The sequence below is a fragment of the Pteropus vampyrus genome, unplaced genomic scaffold, assembly GCF_000151845.1.
Source record: "Pteropus vampyrus isolate Shadow unplaced genomic scaffold, Pvam_2.0 Scaffold2, whole genome shotgun sequence".
Taxonomy (NCBI): Eukaryota; Metazoa; Chordata; class Mammalia; order Chiroptera; family Pteropodidae; genus Pteropus; species Pteropus vampyrus.
The window spans coordinates 25,144,330-25,171,279 of NW_011888783.1; the positions used below are offsets into that span (position 1 = coordinate 25,144,330).

The 26,950-nt window shown below is 33.2% G+C and overlaps 1 protein-coding gene across 1 annotated transcript in view; it reads left to right on the forward strand.

The window, feature by feature from the left end:
* KCNH7 (potassium voltage-gated channel subfamily H member 7) overlaps positions 1–26,950 on the forward strand; it is a 415,423-nt gene that overhangs the window by 373,326 nt on the left and 15,147 nt on the right. The window contains exons 10-12 of the mRNA XM_011358452.1: positions 14,745–14,997; positions 17,083–17,290; positions 19,149–19,252. Coding sequence (XP_011356754.1) covers positions 14,745–14,997; positions 17,083–17,290; positions 19,149–19,252 — 565 coding nt within the window. The remainder of the gene's footprint in view (positions 1–14,744; positions 14,998–17,082; positions 17,291–19,148; positions 19,253–26,950) is intronic.

Below are 26,950 nucleotides of genomic sequence, written 5' to 3' on the forward strand. Positions count from 1 at the left end.
TTTCTTCCCCTCATCTGCATGCCTATATTACATGATCCTGAAGTGTGTGAGCTCTAAACCATGTGCCACTGAGTCTTGCATGTGGTTTTGAGAGCTTGACTTTGCACGAACCTCTTGTTTGTACACAGTGTCTACATTTCTCATCTTGTGACTGCAAAGTGAGTAAAACATCAAAGCGCAAGTCTGAAAACTCAACAAAAGGAAGAAGTTTGCTAATTAAGCACAATGTGCAAAACAAAGTTGATTAGAGAAAATCAATGAAACTCTTAGGCTATTGAGAAGTGAAAAAGAAAATCTAAGTAATTTTGTTTTTTTAACTTCCAAAATCACATTGTTAAAATCTCTGTGTCTCGTCAGTTAATTGTTAAGTAAGTTGCAACTTAATAATAATTTCAAGTGATTTAAATTTATGTTGTATTTTACATCGGCATTCCACCTAATTTCATTTAAGTATGACCTTAAATATAATTTCTCATGAAACATTTTTGGTCATTTTTGCTGTTCAATTATGTCCAAATGAGGTACAAGATATCCAATTGCCCTGTATTAATTGACTTAAAATTATTTTTCATAGCTAAAAACATTTGATTTCCTGATAGGTTACAAAACATAGGAAAGAACTGACCTAAAATGTGCAGCCATATTCCTTATTTCCTGCATCTTTTGCTTTTTGTGAAACAGCTCTTGTCAGAATGTTCCAGAACCAAAAGCATTCTGGGAATACTTACAGACTCTCTTTCTGATGAACTGAATGGTTCAGAGTACAAAAGGAAAAGGGTCAGGATAATGAAACTAGTTAAAGGAGGGTGTTCTTTTGCATGTTAGGCTTAGGAATAGTAAATTGTCTCAAAGATGTCTATAGATCAATTCTGGCGAACCCTTTCCCTTATACTCCTAGAAATTAGACTAATTAAGAAATACATGCATTCTCAGAATAAGACAGAAGGCTTGTCGAGGAATTTCCCCAAATCAAAGCTGTCTTCTAACCTAATCTGAAACTTTCTGACATTATATACATAGATTTTAGTCACAGAATTGCCAAGAACTGAAAATGACCTTCCAGGTCAGTGCAGAATCAAGTGTCTTCATATCACACATAAGAGCCTAGCATGACTGAGGAAGGGCCCCAATAACCATGGTCTATACATCCTTCTGGATGGAGAGAAATAATCAATTATGACAGAAATTACTTCATAATTTAAAATTATATTGGCTTGAAAGACCTTCTGAACATTTAATAACAAATGTTATTCCTTACCTAAAAATGTCCCCACCTAGTAATGTCTGAATAATAGAAAAAAAAGAAAAGATATAGAATAGGAATTCATAAGATCCAAGCACTAGCTCTCGATATGCCACTAATCTTGGACAAGTCACTTAATCTCTCTGTGATTTCATTAAACTTGTCATTTTCAAATATTTTTAAAACATTAAAACTCAAATATGCTAAACGTATAAATCAACTATTATGAGAGATTTTCCTGCTGGAGGATGGAGGTTCTAACCCAACTGCTACTCACTCTCTTGCTCCGTGTCATGGACCTCTTAGTCTCCCTTATGGGCCATTTTCTTTATTTTATTAAAAAACCAATGGAATAAATGAGTGTAAAAATTGTGGATGGCAGAGAACCAAAGGGGACCATTTCAGGTGAAGACAAGAACAGGAGTAGAGGCACATATGTGAGAGAGCACAAGGCAGAATTAAGGCAGGTAATCCAGAAATTATTTTATGAAAAAAAGAACAGTTGAGTTTGGGAGGTTTGTTCGTTTGCTTATTTGTTTTTGCCTGAGCATTAATGGAGGCAGTTTTAAGAGACAGATGTTGAAGGAGTTGGAATAAGAACCTAACAAGTGGGATAAATTCTTCATCACGGCAGATAGGCAAGGCTTCTTTAAATGGGGGCAGAAAAAAAAGAGAAAGGGTGGAGGCATTGGCTTTGAGGATTACAGGAATAAACCCCATGGCACTTGCACCACATGGTCCAGGCTCCTTGGTCTGGCAGAGATTAAATTAACTCCTCAGAAAAGAGGAGGTGTAAAATAGTGGCAAAGTTGAAGGGAAAATTTTTAGAGATTTCAATCAAGAGTCAATCCAGAAGGCTAAAAATGCTTAGAATCACGTGAGGTGGGGCTCTGAGTGACATTTATATTGGGCCCAACAAACAAAGCCAATCAAAATGGAAAAGAAGATAATGAAGAACTGATAATTGATTAATAGTAATTCTTACTTCATGGGGCTGATGAGATTTCTAAGGAGGATTTTACTAAATATTTGATTTCCTTTTCTTCCACTACTCTTTTCCAGCTCCTTTGTTATCTGTCAGAGTAGCCTTCACTAACTCTAACAACTGACCTTAACTGACTACTGCTTATTACTGCTACTACTTACTGTCTACTATTATGTGCTTAACTACCAACACTGACCTTCTGTCTTCATCCACATTCTAACTCTACTCCTGCAAAGACCGTGTTGTACCCATTCTCTTATTAAAATGACTTCATTTGCGCCAAACTTTCACATCCAAATCTACTCTATTCGTGGGCTGTTTTGACAACCATAGTGAAATGTAATGATGAGCTCTTTCAGTTATGTTCAATTTAGCGACTCATATAAAAACAATCCTTGTGATATTAAACTCCATCAAAACTATAAAGCAAAATTTACAAAAGAGCATAGCTTATTTTCACCATATTGTTTTTATTCCACTTTACCTTTTTCTAATGATCCTTTATATATTGAAGTTGATAAATATGGTCAATGAACAACTATAACTGATTAGAATCATAGAGCTATAAATAAAACAAATAAAAATATGATGCCCTCATATATAACTAGGCACTACTAGGCAAGGACCCTGATTCTAAGATTTCCTCCAAAAATAAAATCACTCATGTTTAAAGATATCAACAGCATAATACAATTTTTGCAGAGGTAAGCCTGGACAATTTAGATTGATATTTTTGTTTGACTAGTAATATTTGAACAAAAAAGCATAAGTTCAAAATTAGCAATCGAGTTGAAGAAAGCACTACAAATATTGCCTAAGTAAAAAGACACATGCTGTTCTCTACACTTTGATCCAAATAGCCTAATAAGAAAGAGGACATGGAGATTAGCAAAAACCTACATTTAAATGATAATTACCCTGAAGACTGGCGACATCTTTTAGTTTTCTGTAAAACCTAGTTACCATTTAGGGGTTGAATTAAAATAATAGTTTTCTACAATGCACTTTAAAAGATGTTTTTGTCTGCATGTTGATTCGTTGATAGGAATTGCCTGGCTCCACAGAAACTGGATAGGTAGTAAAATTTTGCACTGGCAAGATATCTACTATTAACATACATACTTGCCTACTGTAGCCAGCACCTGAACAACAGGTGTTTAAGAAAGTGCAAGGACATGCTCTTCCTATTTTTCGCCAAAGTTATTTACTCTAAAGTCTCTAAAATACCACAGAAAACAATAAATACCATCTGGAGCCCCCTGACATGGACAATATCAAGCATAAGACAGGCATCTGGTATTTTCAGGTCACAAATGATATGTGCTCTCATGTTCCACAAATGATGATGGTCACTTTATCCTGGTCTCCAACCATCATCAAGAAAGACTTGTTTAACTGGCACCATGCTGTTTCCTTGCAAAGTGAGTTCAACAACAGTGGGATCTGTAGTTAGTCTATCATAATAGGAAGAGAAAGCCAAGGACTCCCTTCAGATAGGTATAATTATTATACCTAAATCATAGAGGTCCATTTCTAACCACCATCTAGTTCGAACTGTGAATCACAGTGTGTGGATGCCAGGAAAATGAGAACTTAATACTGTTTGCTTAGATGGGAGCTTTAGCTCAGAATCTAACTCAAATTTTATCTGCTTTATCTATAAGCTGTGCTTAATATTCTACAGTAGCTGACATCAGCCCTGAGGTCAGAGCATTATAATAAAACAAGTATGGTTAATCAAGATGTTTCTTCTATGAATTACCTATTTATAGCAGTTTTACATATTTTTGGTTACCTTTTCTTATCATTTTATAAGAACTTTTTATAAATTATAGATGTTAATGCTTTATCTGTCATCTATATTGCAAATTTATTCTTAATATCTTTTTAATATGTTGTTTTTTGTTTAAGATATCTTTTGGACTTACAGGTTATTTTTTTTAGATTTTTAATATGATCCAATTAGTTACATTTTCTTATGTAGTTCTGAGATCCTGTCCTGTTTTTCAAAGATCCCACTAAACCTAAGAATTATAAAATTAATTCCCTAGAGTTTCTTTTGTTACATGATTAAAAAGAAAATTCTGTAATCTGTTTAAAATGAAGTTTTATAAATTATTTTTTCACATTAATAGAAGGTAGTACTGATAGAATTTAAATGTCATTCTTTTTCCTATTGATTTAAAATACCACCTTATTTATACATTAAATTATCAGATATAATTGGGATACATATCTCTATTTGTCTATTGCTATGGCAATATAATGTTCTGTATTTAGTGGCTTTACATCATGCATTAATATCTGACAAGGTAGGTCAACTCATATTAATCTTTTTTTTTTTTTTTGGCTATTCGAGAGTACTTATTCTTCTATATAAAATATATGACTATTTTTATTCAATAACTTAATGTTGGGCTTGCGAGATAATCCAAAGATCAATTTTCAATCTGGCTCACAAGAATCAGAAATTGTAACCAGTAGCAAGATTTACTAATAATTTCAAGACTATATGTAATTATAAGGCATAAGCAAAGTGTGGAGAGCCTTTCTTGACATATTAGTATGTGTCCTGGTTCAGACTTAACATAGGAGTAAACAGTGTATGTGTGTGAAGACATAACACTTAAACTCAGTGAAACTCTTTTGGTCATCCACATTTTATAGTCTGGAAGTAGCTTTAATGATATTTTCCAGAAAGCCATGTCTTATAAATCTATTGATGAAAGGTTTGTTTACCATTAGCAATCTAGACTACTTACATTCTACTAAAAACTCTCCATAGATAGGAACTACTCCACACCTTTAGTGTGTTTGCCATGAGCGGATTACTAATGTTTTGTCATTAGCTGGTCACTTTTCTTTACAGGTGTTCCTTGGGAAAGACAAAGAAACCCTTTCTATAACCCTTGCTAATCCTTGCTAACCATTCCTTTTCTATAATTTTGTATTAATTTTTACATAATTTTGGTATTTCAATATTAAGTTTTTATCTTTGTTGGATATTAAAACCATCTAAAATATGTTAGACAAATTTCAATGCTTCAGATCTACCCTACAACAATTAAATCAGAATTGCTTATAATGAAGTCTGAGCATCAATATTTTTATGTCTGTTCTAATATGCAGCCAGGATTGAGAACCACTGGTTTATATCTTAAAAAATAAAATCTCCTTCGATAATACTTTATAATTTTCTTTTTAGAAATTCTTACATACATTATTAAAATTATTCTCAAATTTTATATAGCTTAGTCAAACAAATGAAATATATTACATATTTCCATTTTTACCTACTTATAAATAATAAAGAGTAAAACTATCTCTTATATAGTCACCTTGAATTCTCTTTCTCATTCTGATAGAATTTGGGGGGCGGGCAGGGGGGTGGTAAATTTAGTATGGTTTGGTTTGGTTTGGTTTGGTTTGGTTTGGTTTGGTTTTTTGGGGGGTTCCCTTGAGAATTTACTCTTGAATGTTCTAAGTATGTAATCATATCACTAGAAAAAGAGATAAGTTTATTTTCTTTTTTAAAAATACTATTTATTGGCTTTTTTAGTTCACTAGATTCTCCAAAACATTTCTGAAGGGTAATAGCTGATTTTAGTGAAAATAGCTTTATTATTAAGTCTAATACTTTTAAAATATTCTTGCTTTTCTGAAGTAAATCTACTTGGTCATAGATTTTTTGATACTTTGTTTTTATTGGCTAGTAAATTATTTTAAATGTTGTATCTATTTTATAATGACATTGGTCGGAAGCATTTGAGATCTAGATATACGTTGTCAGCTCAAATAAACTCATATAAAAATTTTAAAAAATAATAATAATGGCATTGTTCTATGATTACATGTTCTTTAAATGTTAGAAAGCATCTACAAAACCATGTGGTTTGTGTGGGTTTAATAGCAGATCTTTCATCATCACTCCAACTCTACTATGATAATTATTTATTCTATTTCTTTTTTGCTCAATATTATTAATTTATATTTTGTTAAAAATTCACCCACTTCATCTAGGCTTTAAAATTGTGTGTAAGATTCTCTTTTAACTCATTTTGTTTTTTCTGTATCAGCAGGTACATCTGCTTTCTCATTCCTAAACTTACATATTTTTGTTTTCTCTTCTTTCCTTTAGCAGGACTTGAAAGATTTATGTATCTCATTGGAGTTATTCAAGGAACTAACCTTTGGGTTAATTTATTCTTGCCACCTTTCTTTTCAATTTTACTATTTATCTTCATTATTCCTCACTTTTTGATTGTCCTATTATTCTTAATATTTGTGTTAAGCTCTTTCATTGTTTGAGTCTTTCTTTTGTAATAGTGAAGGCATTAAGACTACATTTTCTTTTCAATGCAAGTTTTTCTATGTGTCCATGGATTTTTATAAGAAATGTTCTTTTTTAATTGCGTTTAAATTATTTTTTCTTTAATCCAATGGTTAGCATAGATTGTGGTTCTTAATTCCCATGTACTTCTGATTTTATGGTCACTTTTTAATATTTTTTCTTATTTTTTGGATTATAATCAGAGTTTATGGACTTTATAAGATTTCTATTTGCAGAAATGTTTAAGTACCCACACCTAATATAAAAGCAATCTGTGGTTGCATTTTTTTTAATGATTGACCTTTATCATAGTTTTCCAAAGCATTTAGCTTTATTTTCATGGAGGGGGAAGGAAACCTGCTCTCTCTCTTTAGGCATATTTCATTCTTTTACGCACAATATGACTGAATTATATAATTTCACTAACAACTACAGTTGGCATAAACAGGTTTTGAAACATACACAGTTGGTTTATAACTCAGTTGGTGGAAGTAGAAATGTGAAAGTACACAACTGTGTTTGGAACATTCAGAGTACTGGGTAACCAGAATCAATATTTTACAGAACAGAAATCTGATAGGTAGAAGAAGAGAACTTTTATTTTCAGAGCTTCTGCTAGTATGCTAAAGTCATATAATTGATGATACGGCCCTAATCTTTTGGGGGAACAAATACCCTAACTGGCACAAAATGAGAATGGCATGTATGCTAATTTCTATTCTTTGTTACTTACTGATAAAACTAATAAATAAAATGAATGGGAAACATTTTACATCTCATCAGACTGGGAGCCACTTTAGAAATCCAATATGATGGACAGCTATGGCACTTCACAATAATTGAAGTAATTTGGGATTAAGTTTGAAATCTTAGTTCTTCCACACAAAAATATCATTAATGCAGTTATATTTCAGCTTTCACATATGAAAAATAGGCTACTTGCTATTCTATACTCCTTATATAAAGTAGATAGACAAATTAAAAGATTTGATTCTACACTATTACACATGGGAAATGTTTCTGAAACATAAAATTAGATTCAAGTTCAAGATGTTGTATCAAGTGCAAGGTGTTACTTAAATCATTCTTTTCGTCACCTGAAGGTGGCACCTCTCTTTCTCTTTGTGAGTAAGCTCAGGTCATTTATAATTAATCCGTGTGGGAAGAAGTATTTGCAAAGTATTCAATAGACCCCGTTCTAGTTATATTCCGTTCATACCTTCTTTCCCTCATTTCCTCTCTCAAGCAATTGGGAGTTGAAGGAAAAGTCCTGAAATTGCTTCTCAAGATGAAGATTCCTCCAGTTATCTTTAGAAATTCTAGTGGGTTTCAAGGTTTCCCTTGAGACCTCATTTCAGAAATTGTAATGCACCTTTTTAAGTCAGGCTATTGCTGAATTAGCAGAAGGACTCCAGAGTCAGGGTAACAAGGACATGTATGTAAAAGCAATAAATCCCCTCTGCTTATACATTATCACCCACACTCCAACTCTTCTTTGGCCCTGACTTAATTTGGGTCAGGTTAAAGTTCAAAAGTCCTGAAAGCAAAGAAACATCTCAGTCATGCTGTTAACTGGAGGCAGGAGCTGCAGGAGAGGAAAGGGGAAGATGCAGGAAGGAGGTCTGTGTTTTATTTTTCAAGGAACCTTTACTTGTACCAAAATTTGTTCAAGATTTATGACATTATTTTCCACATCTATGTGTGTGGCAAGTTTTTATTTTGCTTATCTGTTTTTTTCCCCTCTAAATGATGTAACTATACAATAAATGTTGAAAAGTCACATACAGGGTGGCGGGGGGGAGAAAGTTTTCTTATTTTCATCATCCGCATAAAGGTAAAATAAGAAAATAGATGACAAAACAATTTGAGCTTTAGACTAGGGTTATATATATTTGTATTTTTAAAACTACCAAAACAATCTATCAATCATGATTAATGGTTAAACATGAAATATTAAACATGTAACCACAAAGGAAACATGAAAACTATATATTTCCTATTCCTTAATGATAAACCATAACCACAGAAATAACATGATCTGTGATGACCTCAAAATTATAGGTTCCACTAAGGAAAAACATTAGCTTCTAGAAACAACAAAAGGCAAGGTTAAAATCTTATTAATGCTTATCAAAGATTTATCAAATACTGAATGCCCTCATGGCAAACAATAATTCTATCAGAATCAGAAAATACCATAAAATATTAACTGTAGACTTAATATTTTATATTGAGACTGAAGATTTAATATATTACTTATGTAATCTATTTGATAATCATGCTTGAAGTTTACTGCTTCATAAGAAGTATTAATTTGTGTTTTGCTTGCTCTTTATTTTTCATGATTTAAGTGTACTTAATGACCTGGAGAATTTACCCAGAAAATTTCCTAATTTTAGTTATCATAATTATTAAAGTTGTTCATAAGATTAATTTGCTGTTTAGGAGAACCATTCTCCACACTCAGACTGTCTTTCTCATTGTGCCCTTTCAGCCTGCCTTAGAAATGTCCCCTGTATAGCTATGCTGTGGGAAACAAATCAAAAACCACTTATTACAACACAGATCAACTCTCCAATACTATCTGAATAAGGGATATCTATTAAAAAATATAGTATGGGCCTTTTCAAAAAGCAAATACAACAGCTTAAAACACTATGGAAGTCTAGAAAAGGTCTTGATTTAAAAAAAAAAAAAAACTCAGTTGTTGACTCTTTCAACAGAATCTAGAAAATGTGAGCCTCTAAGAGAGTGTTTTGTAATCCAGGCTAAGAAACAGCAAACATCGACTCTTGTGTTTTAAATTTGAGGAAGGAATAATAGAGTTTATTGTCAATATATTGTGAATATTTAACTACATTTAGAAATCCTTATCTATCAGCATCCAGATAAAAGTTGAATAAGGAAATAAGTTACTCTGTTTTCTTTAATCACATGGAGGTGGGGCCAGTAGCATGGAGGCTATCCCATAGGAACAAAAGGAAGCCTTAAACTGCTGGTTGGAAAAAAACAACCATGAGTTTGAGACTGCAAGTTCACTTTTCTCACCCACAGAATATATAGTTAGTGTGCTAAGACAATATTATATTGAAATTTGATTATAAAAGAACTATTTCCAAAGAAAAATTTAATATGAAGCAAACCCCACCTTGAAGGGTGACATAATAGTGTCACATCAAAATGAGAAAAATTTTCATAAATTATGATACTCCTCTACTCAGACTCCAGTGACTGAAGCCCAGGACACATTTTTCTAATTACAGTCTATTATAGACCTGGACCAAACTTCTTTTTCAGTTAAGCCCCATTACATAATATAGATAATATATTGTTTTATTAGTATAAATACGGTTAAATTTAAGGATTTACTTATTAAAAAGTTAGTAACACTAATGTTGTTTTGATGAGCACACATATCAAATCAGAAGTTGCAAGGTTTAATTAACTTCAGCATACATTCACTTTTAAGTTTTGTATTCATTGCAAATGTTAATGATATTGTAATATTTATCCTATTAGGTATATGTCAGCATCTGTACATTTGAGAGAAGTTTAACATAAAGTCAAATACTTTTGAATTAATGTTTGATAATGTTTGATAAATGCCTACTATGGAATAGTTCATTATTTTCATTTTCACTCTCTCTTTGTGTGATTTCTGCAAAGTTTTATTTTGATTTAATCACATTATTTTGTTTTGTAGTTGTTGGGTTATTATTGTTTGAATGTCACATTGCATCCTCCAGTACTAAGCTATGGAGTCGATTTTTTTTTTTTAACAATCTCAGAAAGCATTTTTTACTCAAAAGAACAAATGTCTCATTTGTCTTACATAATTTGAGAGTCTCAAAGAGTTTTTTATCTACATAAATTCAAGCAAAGAGAAATTAATTTTACATCTATAAAATATTCAAGTGACTTTATACCACAATAAAGACATGGAATTTTTACCAGGTTGAAAAAAATTTCTGAAACTTTAGGAAGTTTTAAAAATATGCCCCTATAACAGTCGATATTAGAAAAGTGAAATTGGAGCTTTCTACTCACCTTAAATTAACTGGTATCTTGAAGGTTTGTTTGGACAATTGTTAGTATTATAGCTGTACATTATAAACATCTAAATTTGGCATAAAAAGCAAAACATGGACAATTATGGTTAAACCTATAATTTTTTTTTTTTTTTTTTTAATCCGGGCATTTAGAGAAAGGTTTGAGAGCCAGGCATGTTTTCAAAACATGTTTCACTCGTTGTCATGCTCCCTTGCCTAGCATAGTGCCTGGTATGTAGTAGATACTTAATAAATATTTTCTAAAAGAACGAGGACTACTTTTCCTAGTGCAGGCCATGACACTGATTCTGGGTGATGCTCTGTAGTCTTTGAAATCACACTAAGTCAATAAAACAGTGGTTCTAGATGCACAGTGAAATGTGCTTTGCACCCTCAGAGCTTCAGAATATGATTGACAAGAAGATTGTTTAGACAGTAGTGGAAAAGATCGTAACAACCACTAAACCAGCTCGTGTCCGGTTTGTACTTGACATAGCTACTCTTTGTAGCCAGATTTGCTTGGCCTGGTAAAATGCCAATATTTGACTGCTAAATGAGGCAGTTCTAAGTCAGGTAGTTTAACAGAGGAACTAAACTAAACCACACACACTCGTGCGTGCGTGCACACATGCACACACACACACATACCACACTCTCTTTTCTTCATACTCTTTTTAGAATTCTTCTACCTTTGTTCCACTACAGCTCCCTCTCTTTTAACTCTCCTTTTTAAAGTACCTTTACTTAGGCATAAACCAGATTCCAAAGCTGCTAACTTATTTAAGACATCTAAACTTCTGGGCTAGTAAGAGATTCAATAACTGAATACTAACTGCTTTTTACTTGAGGGAGCTACGTAACCGACTTAAAGAAATTAAGAAAGTTGGTTAAGGGCTAACCACAAAGGAAAATTTCTTAATCTAGACAAGTCCTTCATGCCAAGATCTGTGTATCTCCCCATTGTATACGAAGGCTTCTCTGTGGAACTCTGTGGCACCTCCAACTTGAGGTCCTTCTTTCCAATGGGTGTCACTTCTAATAGGAATAATATTAGGAGATGGCAACATTTAACAAGGACACTTGAGAAGAAAACAATGTTGAAAAATGTTCTCAAGTTCCCTTTAAGGTTTTGTGAATGATTCTGAGTGTTGGAATTCTAAGAACATATTTGTAAATTGATTTAGTAACCTGCTTTCAAAAAGAATTTAAGACAACAGTGAAAATCTAACTGCAAATAAGCCAAAACTTGGAACACAAGTCAGAAACAGGGAACAGAAGTTAGAGAGATGAGAGGAAAAAGAATTCTTAAACTCTGTTGAGACAATGGAGCACAAATTGTTTAAACTCTTGGAAGTAATGGAACACAAAATTTAGTAAAGAATTTCTTATCTACCAAAGAAACCAAAGAAAGAACACAATTTTTAGCTAAAGAGAACATGCCAGTTTTTCAGGAGCAATAAATATGTGTGACCATAATAAGAGAGAGAGAGAGAGAAGGAGGGAGGGAGGGAGGGAGGGAGGGAGAGAAGGAGAAGGAAGGAAGGAAAAGTCAGAAGTAAACTATCTTTTGAACAACATATAGCAGTGCATGGGATGATTTCCATACATTATTGCATTTAATTATGGGCACAACCTTGTGAAGTAGATATTTTTAATCATTTTTACAATAGAAGAAACTGAATCTCAAGAAAGGTTAAGTGACTTGATCAAAGTCACAGCCAGTAACTGATGAAACTAGGACTTCAGCTTATGCCTATGTGATTCTATAGTTCATATAACATATGCAAAGAAATGAATAACCTACCTCTCTCTATCTCTTCCACATCATCCAACTCAAAGCATGCATAAACACCCATACGTGTCCACCACATACACCCATGCCCGCCCCCCCACACACACACAAATTTTCTTCTGTATGCAAGCTATACTCTGTATAACTGAGAAACTTCAGTAAAGTGCCAGAAATAGCAACTACAAGCTCAGTATTCTCATTCCATCTCCTATACTGGAAACAATATCTTCCCCATTTATGTGACATAAAACTTTTTTTGTACCTCGTTATAGCCAAATCTTAAAAGAAAAATAGATATATCTGATTGTTACTTGTATAATACTTTTTACAGTTTTATCTGTATGGGGACATATGAGGGTTGTGCTGAGACCACAACAGTGGGTTTTAGGGAGAAAAAGTAAATTATATGCAAAGATGCCTGTGAACTAGGGTTTTTTTTTTTCCTACTATAGCACCCCCAAATAAAATGGCCCACTTCAGAAAACAGCATCCAAACCTAGCTTAACTCCAGTCTAGCATTGCTTAGAATCCAATGTGACAGTTTAGACAGTTAGACGGGATCAGTGGCCTGGAGGGCTGGTTTCATGAAAAGAGTTGGGTTGTTTAGGATCCCAACAAAGAGTGAGAAAAGAGCCTCCAGGTCCCAAAGGCAGAATTGGACAAAGATTAGGCAAGTTATCCTTTTGCAGAGGTCTTCAGTCCAAGCAGGAAATCTGTCAGGATTTCCCGTCATGTAGATAAAAGCTACAGTTAAGGGGAGAGGTTTCAGATGAGCCCAGGAACTCAGAGGAAGGCTCATTTCTTTTAGGTCTGAGATAGGCAATAAAGAAACCACAGAATAAAAGTCTGAGTTCCTACAGATATGTGGAACTGGGTGAGCATTGTTTAACAATTGGCACACTAATTTTGGTAACCTATGACAAATTTCAGTATTGTAAAGACTCTTATTCTCTGGCAAAGGAACACAGATGGATGAAGTGACTTGCACAAGCAACGACCTGTGGCAACTTCATGAGCAAAACCCATATTCTGTGGGTCTTTTTCTAAAACACCCTTTATCCTTATCTGTGGGTGACTATACAATGAAGTAGACAAGATCCAAAATAGTGGCTGTTGTGTTTTGGATCTCTTGTTTATCCTTTGGTATTATAATCACCATCAATCTGACTAATTGCATCACACAGTGGTCCTACAGAAACAGGATCCCTATGGCTGCTTTAATATTTAAAGCCATAAGAATTGTAAATTAACTCAAATATAATCTAACTTGAAGTTCTCCTAAAGATCACATACACATGAATTATCTATGCAGTAATTCATGATTATTTTTAAATATATTGGACAGCAATAACAAGGTTGACCCCAAAAGGTAGGAAATTCTAAAATTACTTTATTAGGCACTATATAATACCTCCTCCCTCTTACCCTAAAACATATTAAAATAGATCTATTTTTACTGACAGGGTAAAGTTAACATGAGGATTAAAACCTCAAACAGCTAAACATATACAGAGAAACAAGAGTTGAGTGTCTTTACACACTGAATAGTGGGAATTTTACAAAATCCCATGAAATTTTATTCAGTTTAAACTGAGTAGTACTTGTCACAAGCTATTGTTTAATCTTTTCCACAAGTTCTAAATTAATCACTGAATAGGCTGTCAAAATAATAGCATGTTAGAAGCTTCATGTATTCTTTATAAATTCTGGCATAATTTTCAATTCTGAAAACTGAACCACACTTTTAAAGTATGTTTGCTGTTCTTCTCTTTCTCTATTTTCAGTGCTTTATAAAATATTTAGTATTAATAATGTGCATATGAAACATAAAAATTCCAAGTACACTCTGGTATATGACATTTACAAATACCATGGCTATTACAGGATCATTACTTTTACTAATTCTAAATAAAACATATACCAGAGATAACAATCCAGTTGACTTGAGATGCCTTCAAAAAGTTGTCTTTCTAGTCGTACCACCTTTCATTAGTTATGTCTTATTAATGGTCACATTGCATTATATCTGTGCCTAGTATGATGCCAAATAATAATGCCAAATAATTAAGAAGCAGTGTAAAACATTGTAGGCATTACATTTTGATGAGACAGCATTTGTGCTGAGTTCAAATGCCTACAGTTAATTTAGAGAACAAGTATCTGAGTTAAAATTTTAACATGTTTAGCAAACCAAGTATTCATTAAGAAGGGTGAGGTAGAAGCATTGTGAGAACCTCTGTGTGACAATTACTACACCTGTGGTTCTGTGAGCAAGAAATATAATTTATTTCAGGTGGAGGTACCCTGTGTGTTGTAGTATGAAACTCTTTACTTTTTTTCTCTAGGTCCTCAAGGGTTTCCCAGAATGTTTACAAGCTGACATATGTCTACATCTCAACCAGACTTTGTTGCAAAACTGCAAAGCCTTTCGTGGGGCAAGTAAAGGTTGCCTTAGAGCTTTGGCAATGAAGTTCAAGACTACCCATGCGCCTCCAGGAGATACTCTAGTTCACTGTGGGGATGTCCTCACTGCACTTTATTTCTTATCCAGAGGCTCCATTGAAATCCTCAAAGATGACATTGTGGTAGCTATTCTGGGTGAGTGTTTTAAGAACTGGATGGTGACAAATTCAGTAACAAGCTAGTTCAATGCAGTTTAAAATGGTAGAAAAAAAAGGACTAATCTATTTATTTATAAGCACAATTTAAGTCTGATGGATAACTTTAAAGCTTTATTTAAAACTCAATTCAAATCAAATTAACTTCTCAAAAAATATGTTTTCTTGACTCTCACTTTTTTTCTGACAGTATTTTCCTTTTTATATTAGAGGATCTCGGATTCATGCTTGATCCCTTAACACCTTAAATAAAATGTATATATTTTTAAGTATACTGGCTAGCATGTGTCAATGCCCTATTATGAACTCAGTTTATGTTTTGACAAATTTCATCTATTTGCCACGCACTTTTACCTGCTGTGTACTATCAACTTTGGCTTACTCTTTGCTTATTTACAGTCATGTAAGCTAATTAAAATACAAAGCCCATGCTAAATTTAGTTCAGAGCTTTTCTTTGATAATATCTATACTGAAATATCAAAGATATAAATAATTTCAATAGATTCTTCTTTCCTGTTTCCATTTCCACGTAAATCCACACTTAAAATCCTCACAAATTATGATTATTCATTCTACTTTTGAAAAGCTAGGTATTTATTTAAAGTCAAGTGAATGTACTTGCTCTAATATCAGTTTTTCTTATAAAGATATGACATCTGATTTCTTCCCATTAAATTAACATTTAAAATAAGAACATGACAGCATTTTTTTTATCTGACTAGAACTTTTTTGTTTCAAAGTCATTGATAGTTTCCATAAGCAGGTATACATGAACTTGTCTAACAAAAACAAAATTAACAGATCCAGGAAGTTTTTTCTAAATATGAAAAGAAGCTTCAGGATATATGTAAGAAAGTATTATTTTACACTTCCATTGACAATCTTTAAAAGTTATATAATCAATAATCTATCAGTAGTTATTAAGCATGTATTCCATAGGTACAATTTTTAAGTGTCTTGACATTCAGAGACAGAATAATGTAAGTGGCCATGACATTCAAGAAAATTGTTAGAAGAAAATTAAATTTAAGAGGTGTGTAAAGGTTTTGACTGGAGTCAGAATGTATGAGATTTAATCATGGCTACTGTCTCCCTCCCTTTACTTCACCCAAGAGAAGGTGACCTTGACCTAATCAGTTTATCTCTTTAATCCTCTTTTCCATATTCATAAAATTTGGATAATAATGAGTCATTTCTTTGTGAGGTTACTTTGGGGATTAAATGAGATAATGCACCTAAGCATTTGACACAGTGCCTGGTACCTACTTAGTCCTCAGTGAGCATTTGTTGTTGTTGCTGTCATTATCCTTATCATTGAAGGAGGCCTGGAAAAGCAGGTGGTATGTGGCCAGGAAGAGGCCCTGGGGAGGGCCCACCAGAAGCCAGACACTGAGATAATCCCAAGCTTGGCAAGAAAGCAGAAGGACAAACTTTTAGAAGGAAGGTTATCAGTTTAAAAAAAAAAAAAAAAAGACTACATATGTTGATAGACTATCACTAGATTAATTAAACAAATTTATCAAAGGCATATCTAAAAGTGGTTACTAAAGGAAACAGGTATGTTCAAATCATACCCCTAGTCTTCCATGTGTTGAAAGTGTTCCACCATAACCCCATGCTTGGCATCACTTGCAGAGACCATCCTGAGATAGAAAGTTCGTGAATCTGACTCACCACAGCCTTTCTCATATTACCGGATTGATAAAATTAGACCAGACCTACTATATAGCAAGACCCTTTTCTAGCAATCTGGGGTATAGCAGACTAAAACAACATTTGCTGCATTCTAGTTGTTTAGCCAAATAATCAAAACAAGAAAATAATAGGGATTGGACAAGGACCAGTGCATTGAGGCAAATTTCACTCAGCAAACAAAAATGACTGGGGCAGTCAGTATGAGGTACTGGAATTTTGCTGCCCAATGTCTATTGGGTATGGGATCTTACATTTGAAATCTTTGGTTGAGAGATTGATTGATGGTCTCCTTTTACTTTTAGGGGGGAAAAAACATTAAATTCAGATTCCTTTACCTCCACTTACTTTCTTTTTTCTTTTTTTTTTAAGGAAAAAATGATATATTTGGAGAAATGGTTCATCTTTATGCCAAACCTGGAAAATCTAATGCAGATGTAAGAGCTCTCACATACTGTGACTTGCATAAGATCCAGAGAGAAGACTTGCTGGAGGTTTTGGATATGTATCCTGAGTTTTCTGATCACTTCCTCACAAACCTAGAGTTGACTTTCAACCTAAGGCATGAGAGTGCAAAGGTATATGTTAACTGTTTGCTTATTTTGTACTTCTGACATTTTATTTTATTCTTGGATTGTCCAAATACCTCTGAAATGTCAAGCAAAATATTTTAGCAAAACTTTACTAATTCCGAATATTTCGAAGAAAAAGCCAACTTAATATTAGAATTTCTAAATTATAGGGAAATAATTCAGTCTAATTACTTTCAAATATATTGAATAACTTTAAGTAGGTCAGTTAAATTTGACCTTTTAGGAATTCTTAGGTGACATACATATTTAAAACAGGCTAGGTTAATACTGAATGTGCCAACTATTTGTAAGAAATGGATGATTCTAGACTATTGAAAATTCCCTAAATTATCTTATATAGAATAAAATAGTCTCTCAGCTACTATTTACACCATATGGTGGTAAGCAATGTCTTTTTAATAATAATAAAAAATTAAATTTATTTAAGTTTAGTCCATATTTAATACAAATTCCAAATCACAAAAATATAAATTAATCAGGCTTATACCTGAGTCAAAATTATTGCTGCAGGATGAATAACATGGTCTAATAAAAATAATATTTTTTAATAATAATAATAATAATAATAATTTAAGTGATTCTACATATAATTTAACCTAGGATGAGGTTTGAAAATATTGCCCTTATATCCCTCACTCTCCTCCACTATGAAAATGTGTCCCTATGATCAACCAAAATTCTAAGAATATAGAACTTATTTTACAGCCCACAGTTTATTACTAGGTTATTTCTCCATGCTCTTCCCCCACAAATCCTGTAATTTCAACTTCAATTCTAAGTACTATTTTTGTCAGAAATCAACTATTGGGCTTTTGACACTTGCCAATGTATTTTAATGCCATATACTCTCTGGAAAAAAAGATCATCAAGTCTATAGTTAGATAAAAGGTGGTTGATTTAATTCTCCCTGAAGTTACAGTCATTCCCAGATACTGTGAGAACCCTAAAGGTAAACTTCTAAGGTAACTAGGGTACCATTAATAATCCGAAGCACCAGCTCAGATCATCCTTTTCAAAACACTGAAAAGTTGAAAAAAAGTATGTGGGAAGAGGATCAAGTTATCAAGAGCATATGCTTTTTTTTTTTTTTAAATAATGGTTTACTTCAGTACTTTATCAAATCCTAGTTTAATGTCACGAACTTCATTCTGATTTGCCTTGAAAAACAATAAACATCTCCCTCAGATAACTTCTTTACGTAAAAAAAAGTCTAAGCAGCAGCCAAATAAATAAAACAGGAGCTTCCATTTGTTTTATTTACTTAAGAGCTTCCATTTTTATTTACAAAACTGATAATATTCTACACAGTAAACCAGAGGGATGGGGGAGGAGGAACTGGGAACAAAATTGATAAAGAGTTCAAAGCATAGGGTTTATTGAATTCAACCTTATATTGATTGTTATGAAATTTGACCTTGCAATCATTATCAAGTAAATTAAATACCATAGCTCATTTTAATTAGTTTAAATGTTTTTCTCTGCAGTAATACACATTCTGCAGTCTTTTTAAATTATTATTTTTAGTTTAACTTTACCAAGTTACATAAAATACATTCCATTCCACAGAAAGGAATATGTTGTCTCTAAATGTTGACAACATCATCTCGAAACATTTCTGATAAATGACTTCTAAAATATGATTTTCTCATCAGATGAAACTATTAGAATAAGTTCATTTATTTTATGATTTGGAGAACACCATTAAGCAAGGTTTTGTAACTGTTTGCTTGCAATCTAATAATTAAGTCTCACAGTGGTTGAAATGATATGAAAGAGTAGAGTTTACTGATCATACATTATATTCAGATTGAATAATTTTCCATTTTATCTTCACATTCTGTTAACAAATGCTATTCTCTTACTTCAATCACAGTCCATGAATGACTCTGAAGGAGACAACTGTAAACTACGAAGAAGGAAATTATCATTTGATAGTGAAGGAGAGAAAGGTAATTCATTCTATTTATAAAGTTTGAATGTAGAGCATATGATTATTAGCTCTTCTTACTTAAATGTTCATTATACCTCTGATCTTAAGGGTAAACTTTATTCAGGTTTTAGAAAGGCAAATCCTTTGCTTTTTTCAGTAGCTAATGATGTGGTTTCTGACTGACAGCTCTCAGCGATGCTGGTCAACAAAGCCATCTGATTTCTATAAGAACATCACAGATAGAGATATAGAGCAGATTTTTTTTTTAAGGCCAATTAAAAACAGTTGTATAACTGTGCCTCAGAGTTCTGAGCAGTGTTGTGAAGGGAAGACTCATAGGCCAAGTGCTCAATCCCCTCACACATGTGCATGACATGGATGAAGGTGGTATTTGTTAGTCCTCTTCATCCTCAAACTCTTTGAAGCATTTGCCTTTCCTTACCCTCTCTAGGTTTGTCTGTCTTTCTAACTATTCTTTATGTTTTACTCATATATTCAACAAATATTTATTTAACTTTTCACATGTTTACAGAGCCACTCAATTTCTCAGAAAGAAACTGTGTAAAACAGCCCTGCCTTTTCTAGGAAGGGAGATGATATGCCCTCTATCATTTGGAATACAAATAGTAGGCGCTGTAACGAGAATAAGCATACCTCAATGGGAACCCACATGAGAGTACATCTAATTGTGCCTGGGCAGATGGGAGAAGGCTTTCCCGAAGAAACTTTCACTCTTGTCCCATGCTGATCCAACAAACATTCTAGTCTTCACCTTATTTGTCCTCTCAGCAGAATCACTGTGAGCCAGTTCCCCTCTTCTTGAATACTCTTCTCTTGGCATCTGTGAATGGCATTCTTCCTATTTTCCTCCTACTCTCATTAATTCCATGAAGATAATTGTAGAATCTTTATCTTCTAAACTAGTTATTCTAGTTTCTCAAGGCATAGTCCTAAGCCCTCTTCTCTTATTCTGTATCATACTCTTTCCCTGGGTGATCTCATTTATGCCTGCAGTTTTATTATATTCTCACATAGGAGATGTACATATTAACTTTTTAATTTCAGACAATCTGAGTTTCCATCTCATATATTCGACCGTCTATTAAACCATCTACTTGCAATCTCAAAGACAGTTCAAACTCAACAGTCTCTAAACTGAACTCATGTCCCTCTGGAAACTTGTCTCTCCATCAGTTGTCACGTCTCTAAATGGCACCACCATCCAATCAGTTGCACAAACTAGATATGTATCTAGGCGCCAACCTCTCCATCAACTCTGGCAAAAGTCTTCTTGTTGCTATCTCCAATATGCTTCCATTTAGTCTTCAGATTAGGTCTCTTTTGGTTCACTTTTTTACTTATTCATAGCCACGACTCTCGGCCAAGCTACCATAATCTGTCACCTGGAATACTGAATTCCCACCTCCAACTTGACCTTCTCAGATCTATTCTCCACACCAAACTACTGGTGAGTTTTTTTTTTCTAAATGCAGCTCTGTTTATGTCACCTACATATTAAAAGTCCTCTAAAGACTTTCCATTCCCTAAATCCTTACTAGTGTGGTTTATGCCTACCTCTTCAGTTTTATCTCATATCACTTTTTTTTTTTTAACTATCTTAACCTGGCCTTTCCCATTCAGCTCCTCTCTTTTGCAGAATTTATTCCAGTTTTACTTTTGGGTTTATCTGCATCATTATTTAATTAATATTGTCTGCCTCTATATCATAAGCCCTATGGAGGTGGGAAATATTTAGTCATATGAAGTTTCAGTGCTCATCACAAAGCAAAGATTCAAGAAATATTTGTTGAAAGAATTAATGAATTAATGAAACAGAATGTGAGCATCTCTCTTTTGATTCTCTTCCTTTTTTTGCATTCTTAATCCAAGTTCTTCTTTTGGCCCTCTGTTCTCTTTTAATTCTCACCCTAGAGGAGCTCAGCTATTACCTTCAACTTCCTCTATATTTCAAGTGAACTAAACTGTCCTCTTGTTCATGTAAATTGTTTCTGTATTTTTGCTTGTATTATTACCTTAATCAGAACTTACCTTCCTGTCCTAAACACACCCAACCACACACACACACACACACACAGCACACTACTTTTTATCCACTAAGATTACATTTTTTTGTCAAGATTAATCTTCAGAAATACATTCTACATAAACTCTTTCTTGATTTCCTCAAATGTATCAGTTTCCTTTCTCTTATGAATTCCTGAGGCACTTTTCTCTTGTTATATTGTCAAAATCTGCCTTGTACAGTGGTTAGTTATTGGTGTATTTGTCCTTTTTCTCTACCAAACTACGGATTCCTTTAGCAAGGAATGGTTGATAAACATTTGTAGAACTGGGCTAATTGTTGAATCCTCTGGCTGATTTCAGAACAATAAACTACTCATAAATAGGTGATAATTTATTTCTACAATGTCTTTTATTATTCTTTTGGTAACTTTTCTAAAATCAGAACCATTGCTGTCAAGTTGTACTTTCAGAGACTAATCTAAATTTCTTACCCTGAAGTTAATCTTTTATTTTGATCTTGCTGGAAATGAAGAACAGCTTCACAATGATGTCTATATAATAATGTTCCCATGCAGTTAAAGATTTATTAAATCTCCTTTCAATCATTTTTTGTTTCTTCATTCTCAAGCTAAATAATCTAATGTTTTTATCTTCTGGGGAGGTCCTGAGAGCATGTCACAATATATATTGTACTTAAGCAACTAAACATTTCTATTGATTCTGAAAAATTTCCTCCTAACAACAGGCTTAGTCTATGAGACCATTTTATAGAGATGGTAAAGGAGTGGCCTATCTCCCTGCAGCTCTTTGAAGTTTCCTGGTACATCAATGAGTAAGCATAATTTGGTTAATATGGAAACACAATTAACTTCAGTTATCCAGAGCCTGAGAGCCTATTCTAGTCTTTAGGACTCCGTGGTGCTCTAGACAATGTAAAAGTTGCTAAAAGCAATTTAATTCCTGTCACTTCAATCTAATGCTCTGAAGGTGGCCACCTATGTTATACTTCTTGATGTAGAATCAATATCTAGGAGAAAAACATACACATAAGCAAATATAAAGGACAGAGAACTTCCAGAAGATAATTGATGCTAGATGATATGGGGATACATAAATTGAAAGCTTCCTATGAAATGCATTATTTTAGAGCTATTTTACTACTCATATGAAACAGTACATTGAAGGCAGATATATATCCAAGAGCACTGAAGACCCTGAGTTAATCAGCAGAGGCATCAAGAACCAGAGGGAAGAACACATGGTTGGGCACTGGCAACAGAAACAGTTTGAGTCCTGCCTTGTCACGCGCTACCTGCTCAACAAAGCACTGGACCTCTTCAGGCTTCACTCCTCATCTCTCCCCACCCCACCTGCTTCTAATCTTGCCTACCACATGTTGCTAGGGAGCTTACATTGAAAAAGATATATTAAAAAAGAAAAGATATATATAGAACCTATGGCAAGTGGACTTGAACAAAAATGAAGTGTAACATATTGGATCGCTTTTCTCTTAAAATGAATTCGTTGATGAAAGTGCTTTGTCCTCATGAGCTTCCCATTTCTTCTGGAAAAATAAACTCATTTCCAGACAAGAGAACTGTCAGTTCAGTTCTGAATTTGAGGACACGTTGTATTTCTTGAAGGTGTCTTCAAGTAGTTCTCTTTCTTTCTTAAAATTCAGGCATGGAAATGCCCGGGACCTTCCTGACTTGACCACGGTCATTCTAGAAGGAGGTACTATAGTTCCTAAGATGGAAATAAAATGTTGTTGTTACAGAAAGTGAAGAATAAAAATGAATCTTCAATGACCTATTTAGTGCCCATGCACGTTGATAACATGGTTGGACAAAATAGAAGTAAATGAGGTATAACCATTTGGAACATGTTAAAAATAGTCTCTGAGTAGTCTTCAATTTTAGATCGAATTGTACTTACTTCAGAGTATGCCAATATGATCCACTGGATCATGGCAATACTTCTTTCAAAATTTTATGCTGTATATATTTATAATATAGATAATATATTAGTACAATAGACTGTATAAAGCACATGAGATACACACACACACACACACACACACATTTTTTACTGATAGCGACTTTGTGACTAAATATTTGGAACATTCAGCTCAACTCTTTCCATAGACAGAAAATGCAGTATCAAATGGTTGATTTAGGGAGCCAATAACCTTTGGCAGAAGATGAGCCAAAGAAGACAACAATGTAGCACGTTCAAAAAACAGGAAAAATTCTAAACACCGTTAAAGATGTGCCTGTGCTAACCAAAGGAGTGAAAATCAAAGTGAAAAAAAAAGTTCAGTCAGTATCTTCTTTCCACTTGACTTAGGTCCTGCTACACAAGTCCTGAAAAACAGGAACCTTTTTAAAGAGACATTAGACATCATAAGACTAGGGAGGAAAGGCTGTAATTTTCTCATTTCTCTACACGTATAATTTTTATTAAAATGGGCACTTCTGTATATTTCAACTGAAAAAAATCTAATGTTCCAGAAAATAAGAGTAGAAATGTCTTGAACTCGTTTCAAAAGATAGCAATAAATTTTTTCTATTTGTAATATTGGTTCAGTGATTTCACATGGTCATCTAAAAGCCAGTAAGTTTTGAAAATGTTTCTCCAAAATAAAATAACTTCGATGAAAGTTATAACATAAGGAATAAATATATACATTGTTAAACTTATTTTTATAGAACAGGCATGTTCTAATTCTAATGTTATTAAAATAAACCTTTAAATATATTGATATTATACTTTGATATCTCTTTGGAATATCTTCTCCAATAACAAATAGTGATTAGCTTTTGTTATCCCCTTTAGCAACATATAAATGTATCTTTATTTTATTTTTTAAGATAGTTTTAATTTTTTTAATCTTGTATTTGTATAGGAAAATTATGCTAGTACCCTTTTGACATTCTTTGAAACTAGAGAGGAACTAAGGTACTTGAAATATAATAAAGAAAGTTATTTTAGATGCCAATTTTCCAATGAAATAAATTTTTTAAATGTAGCTGGCTGGAAAATGTTAAGCTTATCTCAAAATTGTTACCAGGATGAAATCTAAAACTCAGATGCTGAAAGAGCACATTAAATGTCTCTCTTTGATCAAAAGAAAGTTGAGACTATCTGTTGGGTCTGATAAATAAAAATGGTAATTATTCTAAAAGAAACACTCCATAAAAGATAGAGTGAAAATGAGTTTTTTCCCAGATTGTTTGAAATGAAAGAATTTTATATTATCATTCTTAAGATAGATAAGATGGGTCAAATGCTCCATCAGGACACTCTTAATCTATGCTTTTAAATTCATTCTGAACTCAGAGAGATATGCCCAAGGTAAATCACAAATGTTTTAGAATTGTGTCCTATGAGGAAAAGAGAAGTAGATAAACTGTCAGTCTACAGAAACAAGGTTTTTAAAAAATATATATTTTCAGTCATCTAAATCAGAAAGCAAACTGGAGGCTTAATTAATCAGGCAAAAATTTTTTCTTTGTAAAATGATGGTAAAAGTGATTATATAACCTCACTTCTAGCAAAGAGGAAAATGTAAAACTCCAGATTACTGCCCTCAGAATTACTGTTTCTACATAGGATAAAAATAGCATTAAGAAAAAAACAGAACCTAATACTTTTTAATGTCCATCAAGTAATCCAGTTTAACTGGAAAAAAGCAGAAATGAAACAGGTCATCAAAATCTAGAGGTCCCTGGAAGCTAATTATAAAGCCTTTAAGCCCAATTTTATGTATTCCATCAGCCAATCTCCAGCCTAAACCTGAGCAGTTTCTATTTTTAATCCACAAATACACTGCCATTTCAGCTTTCATTTTAAATGATAGGATATGAAACTTTGATTTATTTAGTAGAGAATAGAAAAATGTTATTACTGTCAAGTTGCTTCAAAGAAACTGTTTATAGGGCCTGGGATCCAGGAAACAGCAGGGTGATTTCCCAGTGGTAATGAACTGGAAATAAATATAATTCTCTTTACATGTTGAAAAAGTCAAAGACATTGAACTTTTTCTTCTTCTTTCATGATGCTGCTTTTATATGGAATTTTTGCCAAAGGATTTAGATTCATGTACATGAAGTAATTTGCTCTATTTTATTGGAGAACTAAATAATAATTCTTCATTCACCATATTTCGTGAATACTAGTCCTGAGTTAAAATCAACAAGTTATAATTCAATTTAGCGATATATGTTAACTAATGAAGCTTCCAAAATTAGACCTTAAGTTAAACTACAACTAAAGTTCATGTAGTAGGTGAGACATATTTTACTACAAAGAGCTCCCAAGATTTCTCAAGCCAAAGAGACAAAGTGGTTTAATAATCTGTGACGTACATTCATTACAAATATTCATGTTAGCATTTCTGTACTTAGATTGGAGCCATATGAATTAATGGTTAATTCAGTTTGCATTTGATTCTGCTAGAAAAAAAATTATGAAAGTGTTTAAAGGAAAAGCTGATTTAAAACCCACTGGTGGCCAAACTGCACAAGATTTACTTAGGAGCAGCAAACTGATGTAATTCACTGAGCAGGTATGAAGATAATTTAGAAAAGTGAAGCTTTTCTTTTCTTTTTACCATTTACTAGCATAAGATTGGAATTTTTTTTTTTTTTTTTGAAGAATGAACTGATATGTTCATAAAGTGAGAAATGTTGACCAAATTTTCACGAGGGGAGAAGTTAAAAATCAAAGAAAACAGAGGAAAAGATGACAAGGATATTTATAGGCTTAAGGAGGCCTGTGTCAATAACACTGTAGGAAAAAAAGGTTTGTATAGAAAGAGTTGATGCAAATATCTACAATCAATTAAATTAGTGATTGAGTGGAAAATATAACCGACACTAATCATTGATATCTATAGTGCTTGAGATTGGAAAGGTCTGTGGTCTTCTTAGCAATGATGAAATCACTGAGCAAGTGTGAATTCTTAAAGAAAATAAATTAAGCAATCTATTTTTGCTACATTTAACTTTAATTGACAGAACATTTGCTCCTTAATAACAATTTCACATGAGACTGATTTTTAAACTCTATTCATTTTTACTTTAGGTTGCTTTCTGGCTTCTTATAATTTAAGTTATGATTTTTTTTAAATAAAGAAAAAAAAATCTCTTTAATTTCTGTGCCATATGGGAATTTTAAAAAACAGTTGGAAGTTTCTTTGGAGTGGCCTTAAATCAGTTCATTTGGCCTTCTATAAATAACAAAGTAAGAACAACCAAGCAGAGAATAGATGGGGACACTGTCTTAACCGTTTCTCTAGAAAATGATATACCTTCTGGAGTCTGTTGGTTAGTTACTAGCAGTAACCAGATGGAGAATTATACCGTCTCCCCAGGACACTAATGGAAACAAGTTCTGTGATTTGTCTCTGAGTTTCTCTTGCTTGAAATATGTTCCAACACAACCTTGAGGGCTGAAATTATCCTGACATTTCTGTATAAAACTACTGGCTTTAATGTAATTAGGTAAAACTACCTTAATTATTGTATTTAGCTTTGTATGCCTTGCAATACACTACACAACCAAACAGCTTGGAATGTCAAAGCCATTACATGCATTGAACTATGGTTGAAATTCAGCCTGCTTGCTGGCCTTCACCGCAAAGAGGATTCCAGTTTTGACCTTTGCAATATGTGAATGGTCACCACAGATG